At 36.4% G+C, this 19796-nt stretch overlaps 2 protein-coding genes across 9 annotated transcripts in view; both read left to right on the top strand.

Annotated features, from left to right (window-relative positions):
• The window catches only part of Fife (regulating synaptic membrane exocytosis protein fife), a 172833-nt gene that overhangs the window by 90014 nt on the left and 63023 nt on the right, over nt 1–19796 (top strand). For all 8 annotated transcript variants that reach the window (XM_074091157.1, XM_074091158.1, XM_074091153.1 and 5 more), the window contains exon 3: nt 11509–11738. In XM_074091157.1, coding sequence (XP_073947258.1) covers nt 11703–11738 — 36 coding nt within the window. In that variant the 5' untranslated portion in view covers nt 11509–11702. The remainder of the gene's footprint in view (nt 1–11508; nt 11739–19796) is intronic.
• On the top strand, nt 487–7022 carry TfIIA-L (transcription factor IIA L). The gene has a single exon (XM_074091148.1). It carries the CDS (start codon nt 1211–1213, stop codon nt 2198–2200), a length of 990 nt encoding a protein of 329 aa, XP_073947249.1. The 5' UTR covers nt 487–1210; the 3' UTR covers nt 2201–7022.

Genomic DNA, 19796 nt, shown 5'->3' with positions numbered 1-19796 from the left:
TAAATTTTAAAGATGTAAATAAAACGTTGGCTGACTTACGCTTTAGGGCTACTACGAAACTCGGAAACTCGAAGTTCGTATCGTACCGTCCCTCTTGCTCTCGTATTAAATAGTATAAGTGTCAGAGGGACCGCACTACACGAACTTCGAGTTTAGAGTTTCGTAGTAGCCCTGCTGAAATGACGGACCTACTAACTTTTTAAAACTAAAGTCATAACTCCCTTGGGCAGGAAAACTATACGTAAATCCATAATTCCCGTGGGATCAATTGAGGCCATTGTCCTTTATTATACAGGCATGGAATAACATTATTGACGAGCAAGTGTGATGAAAAAAATATAATTACTTAATTATTGTTTTTTCTCAGGTGGCAACATAAAATTTTTAATTGATTTACACATAATTGTTAAAATAGCATTTTTACATAAATACTAGTTTTTTACTACAGTGAAAAATAATGGCTAAAGCTATTTAGATCTACATCCTTACTTCCTTACTAATATTATAAATGCGAAAGTAACTCTGTCTGTCTGTCTGTCTGTCTGTTACGCTTTCACGTCGAAACCACTGAACCGATTTTGATGAAATTTGGTATATAGGTATTTTGAACCCCAAGGATCAACATAGGATACCTTTTATTCCGGTAGAGGGCGCCACCGCGCGATAACCTAGATCCGCGCAGACGAAGTCGCGGGCTTAAGCTAGTTTCAATATAAAATGCGGTGAACAAATTAATTGAAGTTCACTCAGTGTTCACCGAGGGCGCTGTCACCGCGCATGCGCTCTCGCGAATCGTGCAATTTCAATGGCCTGCTACTGCTAGCAACCAAAGACAATTTTCGTAATCTGGCTTATTCAGCTTTGCTTTTCATTTGTAGGTTATGTTTAGTCATAAATTGTCAAATTTGGTGTTAATATTTTCATCAAATCGTAATAAAATGGAGTGGACTTAAAAGTAATCGAGTAATAGTGTTTGTGATTGTGAGAATTTAGCACTCATTAGACTACCTAGTAGTGGATTTGTAATCGTTCCGTCATAATGGCTGTGTAGATTGTCGTGTCGTGACATTGAGATGTGAATACGAAAGTTGATGCGCACTTTTAGCCTAGCCGTCTACTTGGACTATTTGTATTCCATTCGAAACGCTTCATACAATCACATCGAAGTCATTGATGCATATTGTTGCTGCGTAGCAGTTTAAAATTCAAGATGACGATGAGTCAAGGCTCTGTACAAAAACTTTACACTACCGTAGTGGACGACGTCATAGCTGGAGTGCGCGACTGCTTCTTGGATGATGGAGTGGACGAACAAGTATTGCAGGAGTTAAAACAGTTATGGAAAACAAAACTAAACGATAGTGGCGCTATGGATCCGCCAAAACCAGAGCCTTCGATGCCACCGCCACCTGTTTTGCAACACTTCCAAAAGACTAATGGTAATACCTCTATGCCTAAAAGAATTCCAGACGCACACATGGCACATCAGAGCTCGAGCCAACAAAGCACAGCAGCTGAGCATGGTCTGCCCGGACCCAACCTGGCTGGCACACATCCACACATATTAGACCCCAACAACAAAGTACCTGTCCAGCTGACTCTGCCTGCTCAGCCAGGCGTTCCTGGATCACAGTCTCGCTCATTCACCATTCAGATTCCGGCTTCAGCACTCAATGGTAACAAGCTTCATCAAGTGCTTACTGGCCCTATTATAAATGCTACAATAAGTTTACCTCAACCACTAGCTGCTACCCTCCTACAACAACATATAAATTCAGCACTAGCTGGTCAACAGAATGAGTTTGATGGTGGAGGGGGAGGTCGTAGTGGTCCTGCCCCATTCTCTCTTGATGGTGCGCTCGATTCATCTGATGATGAAGGATCTAATGTGGCTGAGGGATCTGAAGATGGAGGGGGAGATGATGATGATGACGAAGAGTCTGGGGAGGAACCTGCAGAGGAAGAAGAAGAGGAGCGTGATGATAGTGGGGGTGCTGAGGAGGAACCGCTTAATTCTGGTGATGATGTCTCTGAGGAAGAACCTGGGGACATGTTCGACACAGATAATGTTGTTGTTTGCCAGTATGATAAGATCACTCGCAGTCGCAACAAGTGGAAGTTTTACCTAAAAGATGGGATAATGAACTTGGCAGGAAAAGATTATGTCTTTCAAAAAGCTAATGGCGATGCGGAATGGTGAAACATTGCTCTACCAAAAAGACAAGCTGTGTGTGTTTTAAAGTCGTGTAAGATGTTGTATCTTGATTGTTAGTATAATTTGTACCAAAAGAATGTGGAATGGCATGTGGTGATCCCTGTATCCACTGATGTTAATACTGGAATTGTTAGCAATTTGTCAGTGTTGCTGTTGAAGTAACTCACTTTATTATTTTGCATATTAATTTCATTAGTCTGGATTTACTTCAACATGAAGGTGCAGGGTTCATAAAGATTTGTTGCGCTTGGCACTGATGTTATGATGTTATATGAATCACTGGGATTTCTTTTTATTTAGAGCCATCAAGTCTTGTCAGTTTTCACACAAACTAAAATGGTGTAATAAATCATTATTTGCAAAAAAAAATGTCTTTTTATTATTGAGTTGAGTAAGTAGGTTAGCAAAATAAATTAAAAAGAACACTTCAGTCATTTCATACCATTCATTCCTCTTTTTTATTGGTTTAAGATTTTAATTGCTAAACATGGAAAATGAGTTTCTCACAAAACTTCTGCTTGCTTTGCTCATTTGTTTTAGTGAAATCTGACAAAACTTGCTTTTAATTAAAGTTTAATTTTTAAATTCAATTGTATTGCACTTATTTCAAATCAAAATGTTTTTTTCTGTTTATTACATCTTGTTAGTTCAGGATACTTGATCTATTGATTGAAAATTAAAACTCAAAATTGTTTGTGTATTTACTTGCTATATTAGCTTCACTAATTTTGAGGAGTGTCTTTTCAAAAGGGCTTATTTCCACTTTGAAAATATTTTTGGAAATTGAGGAAAACATAAATCCACGGTTTCCATTTCAATATTATTACTTTATTTTCGATATTGTATAAAATTAAGTATTGATATAAAAGCTATGGCACTGGTATTGCTTTATCTGCCTAAATATTTACGTAAATATCCATACATTTTCAGAGTTAAGCTCTTTTCATCTGAACTTTTGGAATTAAGCCGTTTTGTTGTGGCATAACAATTTCATTAGGTTTTAATTAAGCCAATTTCAAATAACTTACTATTTATTTCTATTACCCTTCATTCAATTTTAAGAATATTATATTGCTTTGCTGGCTAATGGTTTTGATATTATAGCAATCATTGTTAAATCTAAAAGCAATTTTGGTGTCAAGCATAAATAAAAAAAAAATTATCAGCAAATTCTTCCAATGAACAACACGTTTCTAATGCATTTTTTAACCAACTTCAAAAAAAGGAGGAGGTTATCAATTTGGTTGTATTTTTTTATGTTTGTTACCTAAGATCTCCGTCATTTATGAACCGATTTGAAAACATTTTTTTGTGTTTGTCTAGGAATGCTTTCAATTAGGTCCCATTAGCACCAAATCAGGATCTAATGATTGGATCCTAGGGAAATCGAGGGAACTCTTGCCTATGGTAATTTCGATATATTTGGGAGTAACTTGTGCATTTGTTCTTGAAAATCAACGTTTGGTGAAGTGGAACTGATGATGTAGACCAAATTTAACCAATGGAGCGACTACTTAATAACAAGTACTTCACGGGTTGAATTTCAATTACTTTAATGCAGTTGCTATGCAATTTAAGCTCATCATAATTCATATGGTAAAATAGAACGGGTGATGTGATGAAGCACCAGGAAACCCCAATAATGAACGTCAGCATCGGAGAAAGCAATTTTTCGTAAAAGGGACGAGCAGTTGACATTAAACTATTGTATTTTAGATCTTCTACACTGAAAAACGTGAAAAAAAAATTTTTACCAAAAAATAGAACCAACTACAAAAAACCATGAAAAAAAATTTCTACCAGTCTGAAGTTGGTGCCTCAGCACAAGCCAGCAGGAGTGATTGAAGCCCAATATACTCGTATAGTTGTAGGTGAGGTAGACGATTATAGGTCCACTGAGGCACCGACTTCAGATTGGTAGAAAATTATTTTCATGGTTTTTTGTAGTCTGTTCTATTTTTTGATAAAAAAAAATGATCCTTTACCTGTTTATTTTTTAGTAGTCAGCTTCAAATTTCGAAGTCTACAAAAAGCTGTAATTCACACACACAAACATCACGCCTGTATTGCCAAATGGGGTAGGCAGAGCACACGAAACGTTACGGCTTCGGAGCCACTTTTGGCAATTGACAAAAACCTTTTCAAGGTTCGGATCAATAGAGCCTAATTTAAACCTTTTTAAAAGACAACTAGAACATTTTAGAATTTTAATCTCAAAGAATATTTGTATTATTCTGTTTTAAGCAGAAAATGGAAATAAGCCCTTTTGAAAAGGCACTCCTCATTTGTGCTTGTTATCAGGTGAAAAGGTCACTATTGTGCCATACTTCAACATTATTTTTAAACTATTACTTATTTTGTGCTTGAGTTTTGAAACATTCACTTTTATTATTAATGATAAAATTATAATATATTAACATTTTCTTCTTCCTTGTATGTACTGTAGACTATAGGCTCCAAAATAACCAGCATTTAGAATAAGATTAATTATAATATTACTTTACTGACACAGGTTGAGTTAGTGAAGCTGACTGGCATATAAAATTATTACAAAAAGATGAATGATAATTTCATTAAATTTGGGATATTTTACAAACATGTGTATCTATAGCTGACTAGAGACCTGACTGCATGTGGTGCTGAATGGTTGTGGGGAAAAGTGAGCAAGTATGCTTGCCATGCACCATTGTTCCAATGCATGGGCATGCCCTGTTGCATACTAGCCACAACCACTCGGCATTGCAGTGAACTCATTCTGATGTCACTAAGACTGGTTTATGCAACAATAATTAGTTTAACGTTAAATTTCTTAATGGTGAACCAGAGTAACCAAACGATTGCAGTTGTAACAATGCTCATAACTAATGATTATCTGCGAAACTAAAAAAAATCCTCTCTTTGTCAAATCAGTAATAAATAGATAATCCTTAAAAAAGTGTCTCTGTATATTATTATATGTAATTGAAAAGAGACACCTGAACTAGAAATTTCTGTTTCTTTGTAGGATCTTATAATGTCAATGAAAACATAAATAACCGGACCGATGACCTACATTAATCTTACCCCACTGATTTAAAATTATCGTTTTCTGCATTTTAATTATTAAAGATAGTTATTTTAGTGTAAGTAATTTACATTTTTGTGAACTCCACATGTAAGTAATTTTTCAACTCAATTTTTTTTCTTCTGTAAAAAATCAATACTGTTCGAGTAATTGTCAAACATTGCGTGGAACTGACTATACTTCATTCCATGTAGTATCAGAGATAAACAAGTCAAGAGCATGTTAGTTATTGTGTTTATGTACACCCATATAGTAAATCCTCAATTATGCGTTCAAAAACCATAGGTAATGACCAGCATTACGACATTGGATTCTATTATGAACACGGCTGTATCGTAATGGTCATTACGAGATTACATACATCATTACAACACAGTGGGGCGCGACCACGTGCAGCAGCAGGTCGTCGCGGGCGCAGCTCGTGGGGCAGACATACCTACCTAGTTCTCGTTAATGCAGGTCATTTCTCAATGGCTCTTGAACACATGATAGCGGATTAAATATATGGAGATAGATAAAATATTGTATGCAACTGTACGTAATTAGGCCTTAAAACACTAATGTGACCCTATTATGAAACTCGGTTACGCCTCTTTTCATAAACCCACACTCGTGTTTTAAGGACCCCTATTACGATACAGTTGCATAAAATACTATTATAAATATGGCTTCCGTGAGTAAAGTCCAATTTTTTGTACAAAGGAGTACAGGGTAGTTGCATTGCTGCATATTCGGATGGTTATGTAGATCTTGGCTGTATTCCTACATATTGGAATGAACAATAAACAAATGTTTTCAGGGATAATATTCCATTGTAGAAGTGAATCTGTTATTGTTCCTTTAGACTAGAACATTTTTTTAATAGAATATTTGGTTTGATTTTGTAATGGGTTCCACTTGTAACACTTAAAACTAGAAAGTAAAGACCTTTAGTTCTATAGTTGGTATGTATTGTGATATGATTAATAGTATGTAATATGTATTATTGTTAATTTAAAAGCTAGGTAAGAGAATTCCAATTTCTGAATATCATTTGAAGGGTTCACGGAAATAACATACATAGTGACCTTTAAAATTGAGATTTTATTCTCAAAATGTAGAGCTCGCAAAGTACTATGAAATAAATAATCTGAAAACAGTATATTATTTTTTTTTACTGTTAAATAAATGTTAACCATAGTAATTGTATGTGATGAGATGACTTAACTTTCAAACCGCTTTAACTCAAAACATTGCTTAGACGTGGCGTGGACCCAATTGTGTGTTAACCCTGGTTAATTCTGCAATACAATGTCAACCCTTTAAAAAAAAGAATTTTAACAGTCAACTTTGTATTGCAAAAAAAAACATTGGAAGATAGAATCCTTTCCGAATCCTCCTCCTTTTTCGAAATCTGTTAAAAATGACAGTGAGTTGACTCAGTATTGCAAAATAGCGTCTTATTAACAGCAGAATGCAAAAATGAAATTAATTGAATGGCTGGATTTTAAACAAATAGAGATTTAGTGGATTTTCCCGTGATTGTTATTTCTTTTGAATTTATACAACTACTTGCGCAGGGCGTAGTATGTCAGACAATTAAACTGTAGTTAACTGCAAATTTTTCCACCGTGGCATTCATAATCTCTGATTAAAAGATAAGTTAGTAATGCATCAATTTTTAATTAATTAAGTTTCCTTCTGGTTTGTGATCATTGAAATTTTTGACGAAATTGGTAATTATAATAAAAATATGTTACATTATGCTGTCTTTTAATTATCTTTTAAATGATTCTTAATTACTGTTCTACACCCATGGCACTTTTCCGGCGTAGACAAATATATAACGATCACATAACGATCATTGTGAAATTTACACTGTGAAAAGGTTCTACCACAGTTTCTTCTATCTATGTAACTATTTCTAAACAATACCTATTATTAAGATTGTTTTTTTTTTGGAATCTTTTTGTATTTTTTATTTCAATTCCAAATTTTTACTTTTACGGTCATCCCGTAAAACCTAAATTGAAAATACAAACTGAAATCTTAATTTGATTGCTTAGTAACGATATCTCTTGTCCGGGTGAGTGGTTAGTTCCAATGGAGTGCCGAAAAAAGTTTCTCGATGAGGGCTACGGCATAGATGTCGCTAGCGTCACTGCTAAAGTGACTAAGTAAGAAACAAACAAGCTGAGATATGAGGTGCATAGGGGAAATTCGCGTCGGTACCGTTGACCATCAGTGGTGTAGCGGTATAGCACGCGGTACGGATTACCGAGGACCTGGGTTCGATTCCCAGTGATGGTCTTATTTTTCTGTTTTTTCTGTGCATCTTTATTTCAGTTTGTATTTTCAATACCTATTATATTCATTACGAAGATAATTTAAATACAAAGTCAACACATTAATGCTTATCTTCCTTCACTGCAAGTATAACGTTATGATGGTACCTATATGTTACGTACCTATGAACCGTGGTGGCCTAGTGGTCTCAAGCAGAGGATCGTTGGTTCAAATCCGGGCCCGCAGCTCTGAGTTCTTCGAAATTCATGTGCGAAATTTTATTTGAAATTTACTTGCCACAAGCTTTACGTTACGGTAAAGGAAAACATCGTGCGGAAACCTTTTTTTTTTTTTTATTCTATTGGATGGCGAACGAGCAAGTGGGTCTCCTGATGGTAAGAGATCACCACCGCCCATAGACACCTGCAACACCAGGGGGATTGCAGATGCGTTGCCAACCTAGAGGCCTAAGATGGGATACCTCAAGTGCCAGTAATTTTTGGTGATGATGTTATGACAAAGATACCTAGTTTTTTTTTAATTTTGGGATCCAATTAAGTAGAGAAAGTCCAATTTATCCAGAGTAATCCAGCGCAAGGCGGGCTGCTGCCCAAGATAGCCGTCGCCGTCGGTAATCGACTTACCCCGTGATTTAATATCGCACTCAGTGCCTGCCAAAATATTTACCCTATCTGCCTCAGTTGGATTTAAAGCGGCAAAGTAGATAGGTTTTTGATTGATTTTGGCCTTGTATGTATTTTCATTTATTTATTGATAAAGGGAAACAAACAACAATAGTAGATTGTTCAACAATGGACTAAAACAAGCCATAATTACACGAGATGTCTAGCCAGCTAGGTATATTTCGAGTGGCATTATGGTTGTTTATATTATAGTCTCGCGTTAGTCGCGTTAAACACTCTATTTTTCACTTTGAATTTGAGGAAAAACAATGTTCTGTTCAAAATTTCAATTTTACTTTTTAAAAACGTACACTCGACTAGTGGACAGGGCCAGGCAAAAAAAAATTTTTCGCCGTTTAATACTTTTCTTTTTTTGAAGTGACGCTTTAAATGTTTGCATATTTAGCCAACAGTTTAAAAATTGAAAACTATTTTAAAACCAGTTGGACTATGCATAATAATAGTTATTTGTTATGCAAGGCTGGAAAGTAACTGTTTGGCACGAGTGCTTATATTGAAAGCCGAGCAAGCGAAGGATTCTAGGATTGAACCACGCACGAGCGAAGCGACAGGTTTAAAAGAAGAATCCTAAGCGTAGTCGAGGGTTTCAAAGGCACGAGATGCTAAACAACTTTACAGCCGAGCGAAACATACAATTTTTCACCTCACGACAGCGAGAAAAATGTAGATGGAAGAAAATAAATTGGATACTCTTATAAATCAGTTTCAGGTTATGCTAGCTAGCTTATGCCAATGGCTTCTTCTAAATCGCAGAATTCTCATCCCATGATTATATAAAATACATCCACGTTCTTGTCTCCATAAAAAGAGGGAATTTCGAAGTCCAAGTATAAGTTCAGGTTTCTAGATCCATGGTTTGGGTTGGACGTTAATAAGTGAGTTGGTCAGTATTTTTTACATTTAATTATGCAAGTAGCTAAACCTACTTACTTAAAATTAAAATAATTATTAGGTACTAGAATGAGGGCTATCGCGTATGAATTCGCCGCTAGAGGCGCTAGTGTAGCGTGAGGTCTCCGAAATGTCAAATCTCATAGTTTTTGAATGAGCTACGCTGGTTTACTTATAATTAGAATAATTTTGCGAATATTTTGCATTACCTGAAATTAATTATGGCAAATATGCGTTCCGGGGCAACGAATGTCTGTGTTTTGAGACAGTTTTGTCTTTCAGAAACCTTTGTCCTCCCTTTTTTCCGAACAAAACGGGGACTATGCAACACCGTGGCATGCTCGATATTTTTATGGTACGGTTTTAAGGTGTATTAAATATGATTTTAATCTAAACTTTGTTTTCACGCCCGTAATAAATTCAGAACGCACCTACCGGAGGGAAAAAGTTCACACTGTATTACCAATGAGGGCTATCGTTTTTTGTCTCACTAGATGGCGCACTGTTGCGTGAGGTTTTTAAGTATGGCTTTCAAAGTCTGTTATTACGGGCGTGAAAACAAAGTTTAGATTAAAATCATATTTAATACACCTTAAAACCGTACCATAAAAATATCGAGCATGCCACGGTTCTACAATAAAAGAATATATCAATATCTACAAAAAATTTCGCGACACCATATGTCCAACTATTGTAGTTATGTCACTACACTACTTTTTTATATTTTAAAAGTTGTCTGAAATGCCCACTAAAATCAGACCATGTTATCTATACCTTTGTATTAATCCTTATCCAAATAAATAATTTCATATTGAAGACAGTTCAATAGGTTACTCTTTGAATTATTCAAATCGGACATTCCATTCAAAAGATATTATGCATTTAAAAATATCAATCGAACCAAAAAATGCATTTACTCTACGTTGAAGCGCCCCGGCTTCGCGCTGGTCGGGTGTTGTTTTTGGGAATTGGAGCTGAAAATGTGTGTGAAGTGCCCCTCGATTAGAGACCTTTTTTGAGTTCTGTGCCCAAAGGGTAATGAAAACGGGACCCTATTACTCTAAGACTCCACTGTCCGTCTGTCTGTCTGTCACTAGGCAGTACCTAGGTATCTCATGAATCGTGATAGCTAGACAGTTGAAACTTTCACAGATGATGTATTTCTATTGCCGTTATAACAACAAATACTAAAAACAGAACAAAATAAATGTTTAAGGGGTTCTCTTTACGGCAACAGGTAGTTGCTAGAAATATTCACAAAATATTTTGTTTGTATATTCATTCACTTTAAAAATAAATAATTAAATTAAAATATAATAAATATTTAAGGGGGGCTCCAGTACGGCAAACGTGTTTTTTTTTACGATTTTTGCTAATGTCTAATCTTGTATAGGTACGGAACCCTGCGTGCGGGAGTCCGACTCGCACTTGGTCGTTTTTTATTGTACGCAGTACGCAGTTTGTTATCGTGCGCAGCTGGGACGGGTCGCTAGTTATTAATAATTTTACTACTTTCGCGTACGAAATTGCAGGCAAAAACTGTTCACTATATAGGTATGAAGATACCTAAAAGTAGATATGGTCAGCCCATGCTACGTTGACACTCATACAATTTTCAAGATAAACCTTAGATAAACAGACCATTGGAAATAGGTAAAACGGACCATATCGAATTTTATGATGATCTTAGCAAAACTATAATTCATTTGATAGCTCTATGCCACAGAACGGTATGGGTATAGCCGAGGAAAACCCTCCCAATTTTACTTCTAGGGAAAGTAATGGTTCCTTGTAGGACTACGGAACCCTAAAAATCGACATCGATTTTCCAATTGATGGAAGTTCACGCAGCTTTTAATTAATTATCTCTTTGGTATTAGGTACAATTACTTAACTAAGCATGTTCGTGCCTTATTATTTATTTATTTACTTATTTACTTATTCAGTATTGAACTAAAACAATATGGGTTATACTCGTAGTATAAAAAAATCTAGATACATATAAATAGATAGAGTATCTAAGATACTTAAGTACCTTAGTCGGTGTAAGTACGTAGTAGGGAATTTAGCCTCGAGTTGTAACGAAAGAAAGATGTTCAGCCTAATGAACTAAGTAGGACCTGTTGAATGCGACGCGGTTCCATTTCCACCCCCCTAGGGTCGCGCGGGACCGCGGCTGCGGATACGAATGGCTGTAATCTTCTTGCTTTATATAAGGGCATGAAACTAGTGAACCCCTACACACGTTTCCAGACAATTTATCATGTAGATAAGAAGAAATTTCTAAGAAAAGGTCGTAGGTAGTTATTTGAATAGAACTTATCCACTTTGATTTGACTGTAATACTTATCTCCTTTCTTTTGTTGCAGATTGATCTTGGGCGGTGCCAAAGAGTGTGTGATTATTAGTGTTGTTTAAAAGAATGTTGTTTTTTTTTGTATAATGTCGTGTTTTGGAGGCAGCGTGCTTATTCCCGATTGAAAGGGAGCAGAGCCAGTGAGTGCACAGTGCCGTGTATTAGTGATGTAAGTGTATAACGGTCAGTGCCAGAGAGGAAGTCATCATGTTACCTACAAATGTGTATTCATTTATGAAAAAGGTAAGTTAGGTACTTAATTTGTGAAATGTTAACTCATTTCAACTTGATAAGCTTGTCGTTTCACAGAATTTTTCTTGTATAGTGGACAAAGAGTAAGGGCATTCATGATTAAGTATCAAAATTTCAATGCTATGTATACTTGGTTTGGATAGGTATTTAACTAAATGTAAACAATACAATGTTGATTGGTGTCTTAAATATTGAAATTCCCCCATTAAACTATCTAAGCATTTACATTTCTGTATTGGAATAGGTACACTAGTCTAGTTTGTATTACAATGATGGATAAGTAAAATGTTTAAAATCCTTGAATGTACCAAATCTGGCAGCTAAAGTTTATTTACATTTAGTTAATTACCTAGTTTAGTTAATTATTTTAGTTTTTCGAAATTCATGTGCGGAATTACATTTGATATTTACCACGAGCTTTGCGGTGAAGGCAAACATCGTGAGGAAACCTGCACAAACCTGCAAAGCAATTCAATGGTGCGTGTGAAGTTCCCAATCCGCACTGGGCCCGCGTGGGAACTATGGCCCAAGCCCTCTTGTTCTGAGAGGAGGCCTGTGCCCAGCAGTGGGACGTATATAGGCTGGGATGATGAGTTAGTTACCTAAACGTTTCATGTATAGGTATGATTTTGGCAGAATGTTCCATTTTATCGCTGAAACCACCGACAATTTTGTTCGGCAGTATTTTGATAGGCACGAAGTTTTCTCCGTTCGGCCGCTTCATTATATTTTTGTGGGTTTCAAGAGAAATTTCATTAAAATAATATTCGCGGCGAAACGCCAAGCCACAGCCATAGTAAGTAGGTACCTAATGCAGTAGGTACTAGTAACTAATTTTTGTATAAGTTTAATCCTGCTAAAACCGGCCAAGCGTGAGTTAATAGTTTCGCGCGCTGAGGGTCCGGTAAGTTTTTATTTCATACTAAATATCTATGAAAAACAAAACAATTTCTTGAAGATCCCCGATTATCATAAATTTTCCTTAACTGGTACCTACTGCAAGATAACTTTTTTCTTTCTAATTTTATGTTGACAAGATATGTACTTACTGTATAGTTTTAACTACGGCGGTTTTTATGGTTGCGTACCTCAGTCGGCAAAAACACAATCCTTGTAGCTAGGTACTTAGTATCAGTATTTTTAGTCCGTCCGTCCGTCTGTAAAAACCCTTTTTTCAGGAACGCGTGAAATTATGAAGCTGTAAAATTAATCGTATTATCAAGTGTCAAGTCTGTTATCCCCCGGAGCAGTGACAAATTAAACTTCTAAGTCGATGTAGTCAAAAGATATTAAAGATACTTACAGGTGCTTACAGTCCTTAAAACGGTGTTTCAAAATCTATAGGGTACACCCAGTTGTCATATAAACTTGAAATTTTGTATGAAGATAGCTCTTATAGCACAATCAATAAAAAAGTACCTACCTATATATTTATATATCTGTCTGTCTATAACCGATTTTAAATGACCCCACGCAGCGTACATTTTGCTTCGGAGCTGGGCTCTGCTGACACTGGATATAGGTATACCTATACAAATTTTTACGAAGTAGGTATCATCATCATCATCATCCCAGCCTATATACGTCCCACTGCTGGGCACAGGCCTCCTTTCAGAACACCGCAAAGCTCGTGGTAAATTTCAAATGTAATTCCGCACATGATTTTCGAAAAACTCAGAGGTGCGAGCCGGGGTTCGAACCCACGACGACCCTCTGCTTGAGAGGCGATAGGTCAAACCACTAGGCCACCACGGCTTATCCAAAGCGCGGAAGTAGGTATATCGACTTATAAACTAAATATCTTGAAAAAAGTAATGGTTGTTTTCCTACCTTATTGTTCTTTAAGAGTTTACCAACCCACTTATCTAACTCCACTATTTCTGACGTAGAACGACGAGTTAAGGGGATCCCATGCCCCAATGACCTTCGATCTGAATTCCATAGTTTTCCAATATTTTTTGTAGCTTATTATATTAACAACAACGGCTTTGAGCAATATAGTATCCCATATTTACTTCAAAATCCATTGTCCTCGAGATATTTGGCATCAAAGTTGAACAATTTTAGGCCAAAAAACTGGTTTTCTGGCCATAACTTTTGTGTTAATTAGTTTCAAATGGAAACCCTCGACACGTTTTTAGAGACGTCAAAGACTAACCCAAATATTTAGATTTTGTATATGTTAGATCTTTCACGTCAATAGAGATACGAAATAAGTGTTTTTTTAGACAATGTTTAAAAAAAACATACCATATGAAGTATTCATTTATTTAAAAATTAGGTAGACTAAAATCGAGATAAAAGATTGGACAACTGATAGCCGTTATTGACTTTCTATCTGTAGTGCAAAAGTAGGAGATATACGATTCAAAACTTGTCGAAAATCGATGAAAACCTCGGGTAGACGATTTAATCTCTCATGAAAATTTGAGTGAGTTATTAACTAACTAAGTAATTCGAATCTTGCTGAGTCGCTGCCATCTCGTCAATCTGTTAAATAAATCAATCAACACCTGTTGGATTTCAAATCCGTCTCCAGCTATTTTAACAAAATCTTCGTCACTCAAGTAAAATGGAGTAATCTCTGAAGCAGTTTATTCGAGCGAGTGCAGATTTGTGCGAGTAGGTAGCAGTTTAAAAAGGGTGGATATTTTAGGGGCCTTTTCATTACTTGCTCATGTAAAGAATATATTTGGGAGTGGATTGAATTTAAACCGATGCGAGACTTCAGATTTATGACACACTGGCTGGAACAGAAAGATAGATACTTAAACATAAGGACAGACAGACATACCTACATTTAAGTGATCCTCCAGTTTTAAGATTGCGGTTTTACAGTCGAGAGCATAAATATCTACACATCCTTACACGACTTGTGTTTAACGGCACAAAGGTGTATAGATATTAGTAAAGATAATAATATAGATATTTTTGACGTCTTGGTAACGTATAGGTAACGTATATGCCCTTGACTGTGTACCTAACCTACTTATTATCATGTCCGTCGACTTGTCTGCCGCTCAGCTCAGATCTCTTAGGTAGGTATATGTAGTACTTAGTTAAAAGCTATAATTTATTACGTATTAAATACGTGGAGTAAAGTATAAGTAGTCTGTAACCATACATTATGGAAGAGCAATAAAATATTGAGTATTGAGTAGTAGAGTAAAATATTGCTTACCCTTTTCCCTATGTACCTATACGTACGACGTCCGTATAGTACCTGCACGTAAGTGTACGTGCATGTCTGTGTGTTTGCGCTTCCCCAGTGGCTTATCCGGTATCAGTCTCGAGCGGAGCTTCCTGCGCCAAGTTACGCTCCGCCGAGCCATAGTAAAAGAGAACAAGTATGCACACTCCGATCCTTTAGGGGACTTAACTGCTACTCCGGCACGGACGCTTAGGGTTGTCGATGTCTATTTTAGATGAATTAATTACCTACCGGCAAATAATTTTAGTATGAAAGATAACTTAAAATTGTCTAATATCTGTGTCTAGAGAAACAAGATTCTTTGCCGCTCTATTATTATAATATACTAAATTTAAAAATATTATTTATAAATTCGCCGAAGTGGTGATGGCGACTGTGTACATACTACTCATGTTTAGTACACATAATACTTTAACTATATTGTTTATAGGTAGGTAGATATCTATTATTTTTTTATGTGTCCTTGCACGAAACTATCACACTACACTTATATACTACTAATTTACAACTATACCTAATACAAAAAATACGTAAGTACGAGTACGCGAACCTAAATGGTGATCATCTTGCGAAGCGAGCGCAAGACGAGCGAGCTAAAGTCGAAACGTACGGCACCGATGGCAGCGCAGTTTTGACTAAAGAAAATTTAATCCTCCTTAAATTATCAGTGTTTGCGTGCGGTTGGTGTTTGGTGTTTGGGTACGCACGCACCGGCGCCAACCGGAGCGCACACATTTAAGCCGCGCGATGTACTTTTGTTCGTAGTGAACCTACTTGTTCTCTTTTACTATGGCCGAGTGGAATTCTCTCTTTCTCATCAAAACAATACTGCCGTCGTCGCAAAGCAAACACTAATAACTTACAGCACTACGTGTATTTATGTATGTACAGCACTTAGTTGTACATAAAACACATGAAATTACACGTAGCTGTAAAAAAAATGTACAAAGGTGAGCTTATCGCTCAAAAGAAAATCCTCCTGTCTTTTTTTAAATAATAAACTTATGAATGTCCATACAAAACTTTATCTAAATCAGTTCAGACGAGAGAACAGAAAGTTTGTGAAGACGTTCGGATGTGTCTTACTAAATTTTCCAATAACAGCGCAATGAATTTGGATGAAATTTGGCACACCGATAGTTCATAACCTGGATTAACACTTTTAATACTTTTATCCCGGGATTTTGCATATTTACCACAACATATTACAAATTATTTTTTCACAAACAGCTATACCTTAACAAGTTTGTGCGTGACACTCGGTAGAACCCAGTCAACATAAATCTTATAAAAGCAGTAGAGGCAGTACTATACGGTAGTACTATTTGTTAGTTATTCTGTGGTAGAGGCTCCCTGCGAAAGGGGTTCTACTTTCCGAGTGTTACAGGTCGATTCACGAAAGCTGGCACGAATGAATTGAATGAGTGAATGAAAGTATCTGCGTGTTACCTATTTGAATACCTTCACACAATGAAAATGTCATGCATCAGTGATTTACCTAGATAAATGTCTAACATAAGTGACCATTCCATTCGTGCCAGCTCTTGTTAATCGACTTGTAGGTACATACGAACTTGTCAAGGTATAGTTTAAAGTATTAAAAAAACCGGCCAAGAGCTTGTCGCAGACGCTCAAGATAGGGTTCCGTAGCCATTACGAAAAAATCAAGTAATATTTTTCTAAGGTTTTCGTATTGTGAACGGAATCTTCCAAGTTTAGGTATATTTTATACGTTAGGCTGCTATTTACTCTTAAGTTACTAATAATTCTTAAGCAATTTTAGCCGTTATTATTTTTCTTGTAAATTTGATATAGTTACTACCATCCAGAATTTATTCAAATTTTTCCACATAACAGTTTATATTTTAGAGGGGGGGACGCTCGATTTTAATGAAAATTTGCACTTTCAATTGAATATTTCGCTTTTTAGTTTAGCACTTTTTTGGCGTGACTGAATGTATATTCATGCCAAATTACAGCTTTCTAGTACTAACGGCCCCAGAGCTTAGCCGTGGACGGACAGACAGACAGACGGACAGACATGGCTAAACTATAAGGTTTCCTAGTTGACTACGGAACCCTAAAAACACGGTTGCTTACAGTCTCAGGCTTGTTTATCGGCAATAAACAAAGAAAACGAGTTCTGAAGGGAATTAGTCGAACGGAGCTAGATTGCCGGCGCAGCGCTGCAGCCGGAGAAATCTATTTACCGAGTGCAGTACAATTTGTAGGAATCACTTACCTGCAATATGATTAAGGAATGTTGTACGGAGTCGAGATTTATCGCGGGATCTGTTTCCTTCGCTTTTTCCTGCTAACTGCCATTTTGTATCGAGTTATGCTGTAATTTTTTGTTGATAAAACGTTAACTATTTTCTTTCCGTAAATCATTTCGTAATGTGTGTATACTTTATTATATAATTTAAAGTCAAAGTTAAAATAACTTCATTCAATTTAGGCTATAACAAGCACTTATGAACGTCAAAAAAATCTACCACCGGTTCGGAAAAACCTCTGTTGGGAAGAATCCGGTAAGAAACTCAACGAGGTATATTTTTTTAGAGGTTTATAATTTCATAACTTACGAAAGGAGGACAAGTTTTTACTATTTTTGCTCGACTTGGCGTTGGCAATGCCATGCCCCTGTATGCAAAAGTAGGACAATCGATATTAGGTGTAATCATTGACAGCCAATAACAGATTTCATTGGATTTTATTAAATAAAATATATTTAATGGCTTTAATATATATGTATATATATATATAGGCGTCTACTTGAGCACCACCTCCGTTTTTTTAAATCGGTTAAAAATAGGTATGTAGATATGTATTTCTATTCAATCTGCCTACAAAATTCAAGTTTCCAAATAATTATATTAAATCAGTTTAATCGAATCACATACTCGTAATAATTCCCAATTAATGAACGACTTAGAATTATAAAAACAACTAAATTTTTCGCACTGCTCGTACGGGGGGATTTAAATAATATGAAAAATTTACACATATTTTCATCGCTGACTGTACTTCATTATTTATATGATTATTAACTGTACATATGTACTCTGTGACTGTACATAAAATAATTTTGTGTTTTACATGAATGCATACCTAAATTAAACGTGGCAACAACGTAGGTAGACCATTTAATGTTCTATAAGAAATAGACATTAAGCCAATTTTTGTAAATGACTGTTTGTTTCTTAAATAAATAAATAAATAAATGAGTCAGTGCCCTTATTGATGCTGCTGCGGCGCTGCTGCAGGACCACATACACACGCACGTCAGGCGCATGCTGCGGGAGGGGGAGGGGGAGGGCGGCGCTGCCAAGAGTACAGCCCAAGGTGTCGCCAATATTTGGGACAATTATATTTTTTCTTTTAGAAATAAAATTTTTACTCGCAAATGTGATGAAAAACATTGTATGTCGCACGGGCAGTACTAGAATTACGAACATCGACTCATTAAATCCCTCAGTCTTCTACTTCGGGCTTCTATTAGACTCTCGTTCGTAATTACTTATTTACCGCCCTTAAGACACAATGTACTATTACAGTCTCATAGCAACAACGTAGCAGTACTAAGCTTACCCAACGTTCGTAGCACTCGTAACCATAATCGTAGCAACGTAGCCGTAGCTTCATGCCTGCCTCGTACCGTCGCTTACCGCCGCATGCATATTTCATGCTGTCGTGGCTAGACTGTGGCAGTCAAACAGCTACTATGAAATTTGAAAATCGAAGTTCGTATCGTACCTTCCCTCTCACTCTCGTATTAAATAATATAAGCGTCAGCGGGAGGACAAGATACGAAGTTCGAATTTTGCGCTTCGTAGTATAGGGCCAGCAGGGCTACTACGAAACTGGAAACTCGAAATTCGCGTCGTGCGGTCCCCTTGACACTTATACTATTAATACGAGAGCGAGAGGGACCGCACGACACGAACTTCGAGTTTCGAGTTTCGTAGTAGCCCTGCAGGGCCGGAGATAAAATATAATAGGGGCGTGTTGTTCTGTATTGACGGATTATGTAGCTGTCAACCAACCGCCGGTAGAATAGCGAAGTGACCGAGCCGTCGGCGAGCGAGCCCAATCTTGTGTATCATATCGATCGTTCATAATTTAAAATTTTTAGGATTTCATAACCAAAATGGCGAAAATGGGACCATTATAGTTCACTTAACTCGGAAACTGGGAATATTTGTATGAAAACTTGAAGATGTCTTTCATTATTCGCTACTTATTTCTGCAGTTGTGCCTACAACCTCCTTAACGTTCTTCGGTTAATACTTACGTATTTTAAGTAAGGAATTTTTTATAAATCATATTTAAAAGATGTAAGGGAATGCTAAGTATTTTTTGGATAAAGAGAATAGGTAGGTATTTAAGGAGAAAAATAAATAATAAATATCACGGAACAATTCATACCAATTGACCTAGTCCCAAAGTAAGCTTAGCAAAGCTTGTGTTATGTTTACTAAGCAACTAAATAAATAAAAAACCGGCCAAAAGCGTGTCGGCCACGCCCAAAATAGGGTTCCGTAGCCCTCACGAAAAAATTAAGTAATATTTTTCTAAGGATTTTGTATTTTATACGGAATCTTCCAAGTTTAGGTATATTTTATACCTTAGGCTGCTATTCAAGAGTAAAACTACTAATAATTCTCAAGAAAACTTAGCCGTTATAGTTTTCCTCGAAAGTTTGATGTACTTAACTACCATCCTGAATTTTTTCAAATTTTTCCACCCGCCATTTTAGAGGGGGGGGGACGCTTCATTTTAATGAAAACTTGCACTTTAAAGTTGAATATTTCGCAAAAAAATCAATGGATCGAAAA

This window comes from Choristoneura fumiferana, chromosome 8 (assembly GCF_025370935.1).
Source record: "Choristoneura fumiferana chromosome 8, NRCan_CFum_1, whole genome shotgun sequence".
Classification (NCBI taxonomy): domain Eukaryota; kingdom Metazoa; phylum Arthropoda; class Insecta; order Lepidoptera; family Tortricidae; genus Choristoneura; species Choristoneura fumiferana.
This window is presented reverse-complemented; position numbering and strand designations above follow the sequence as displayed.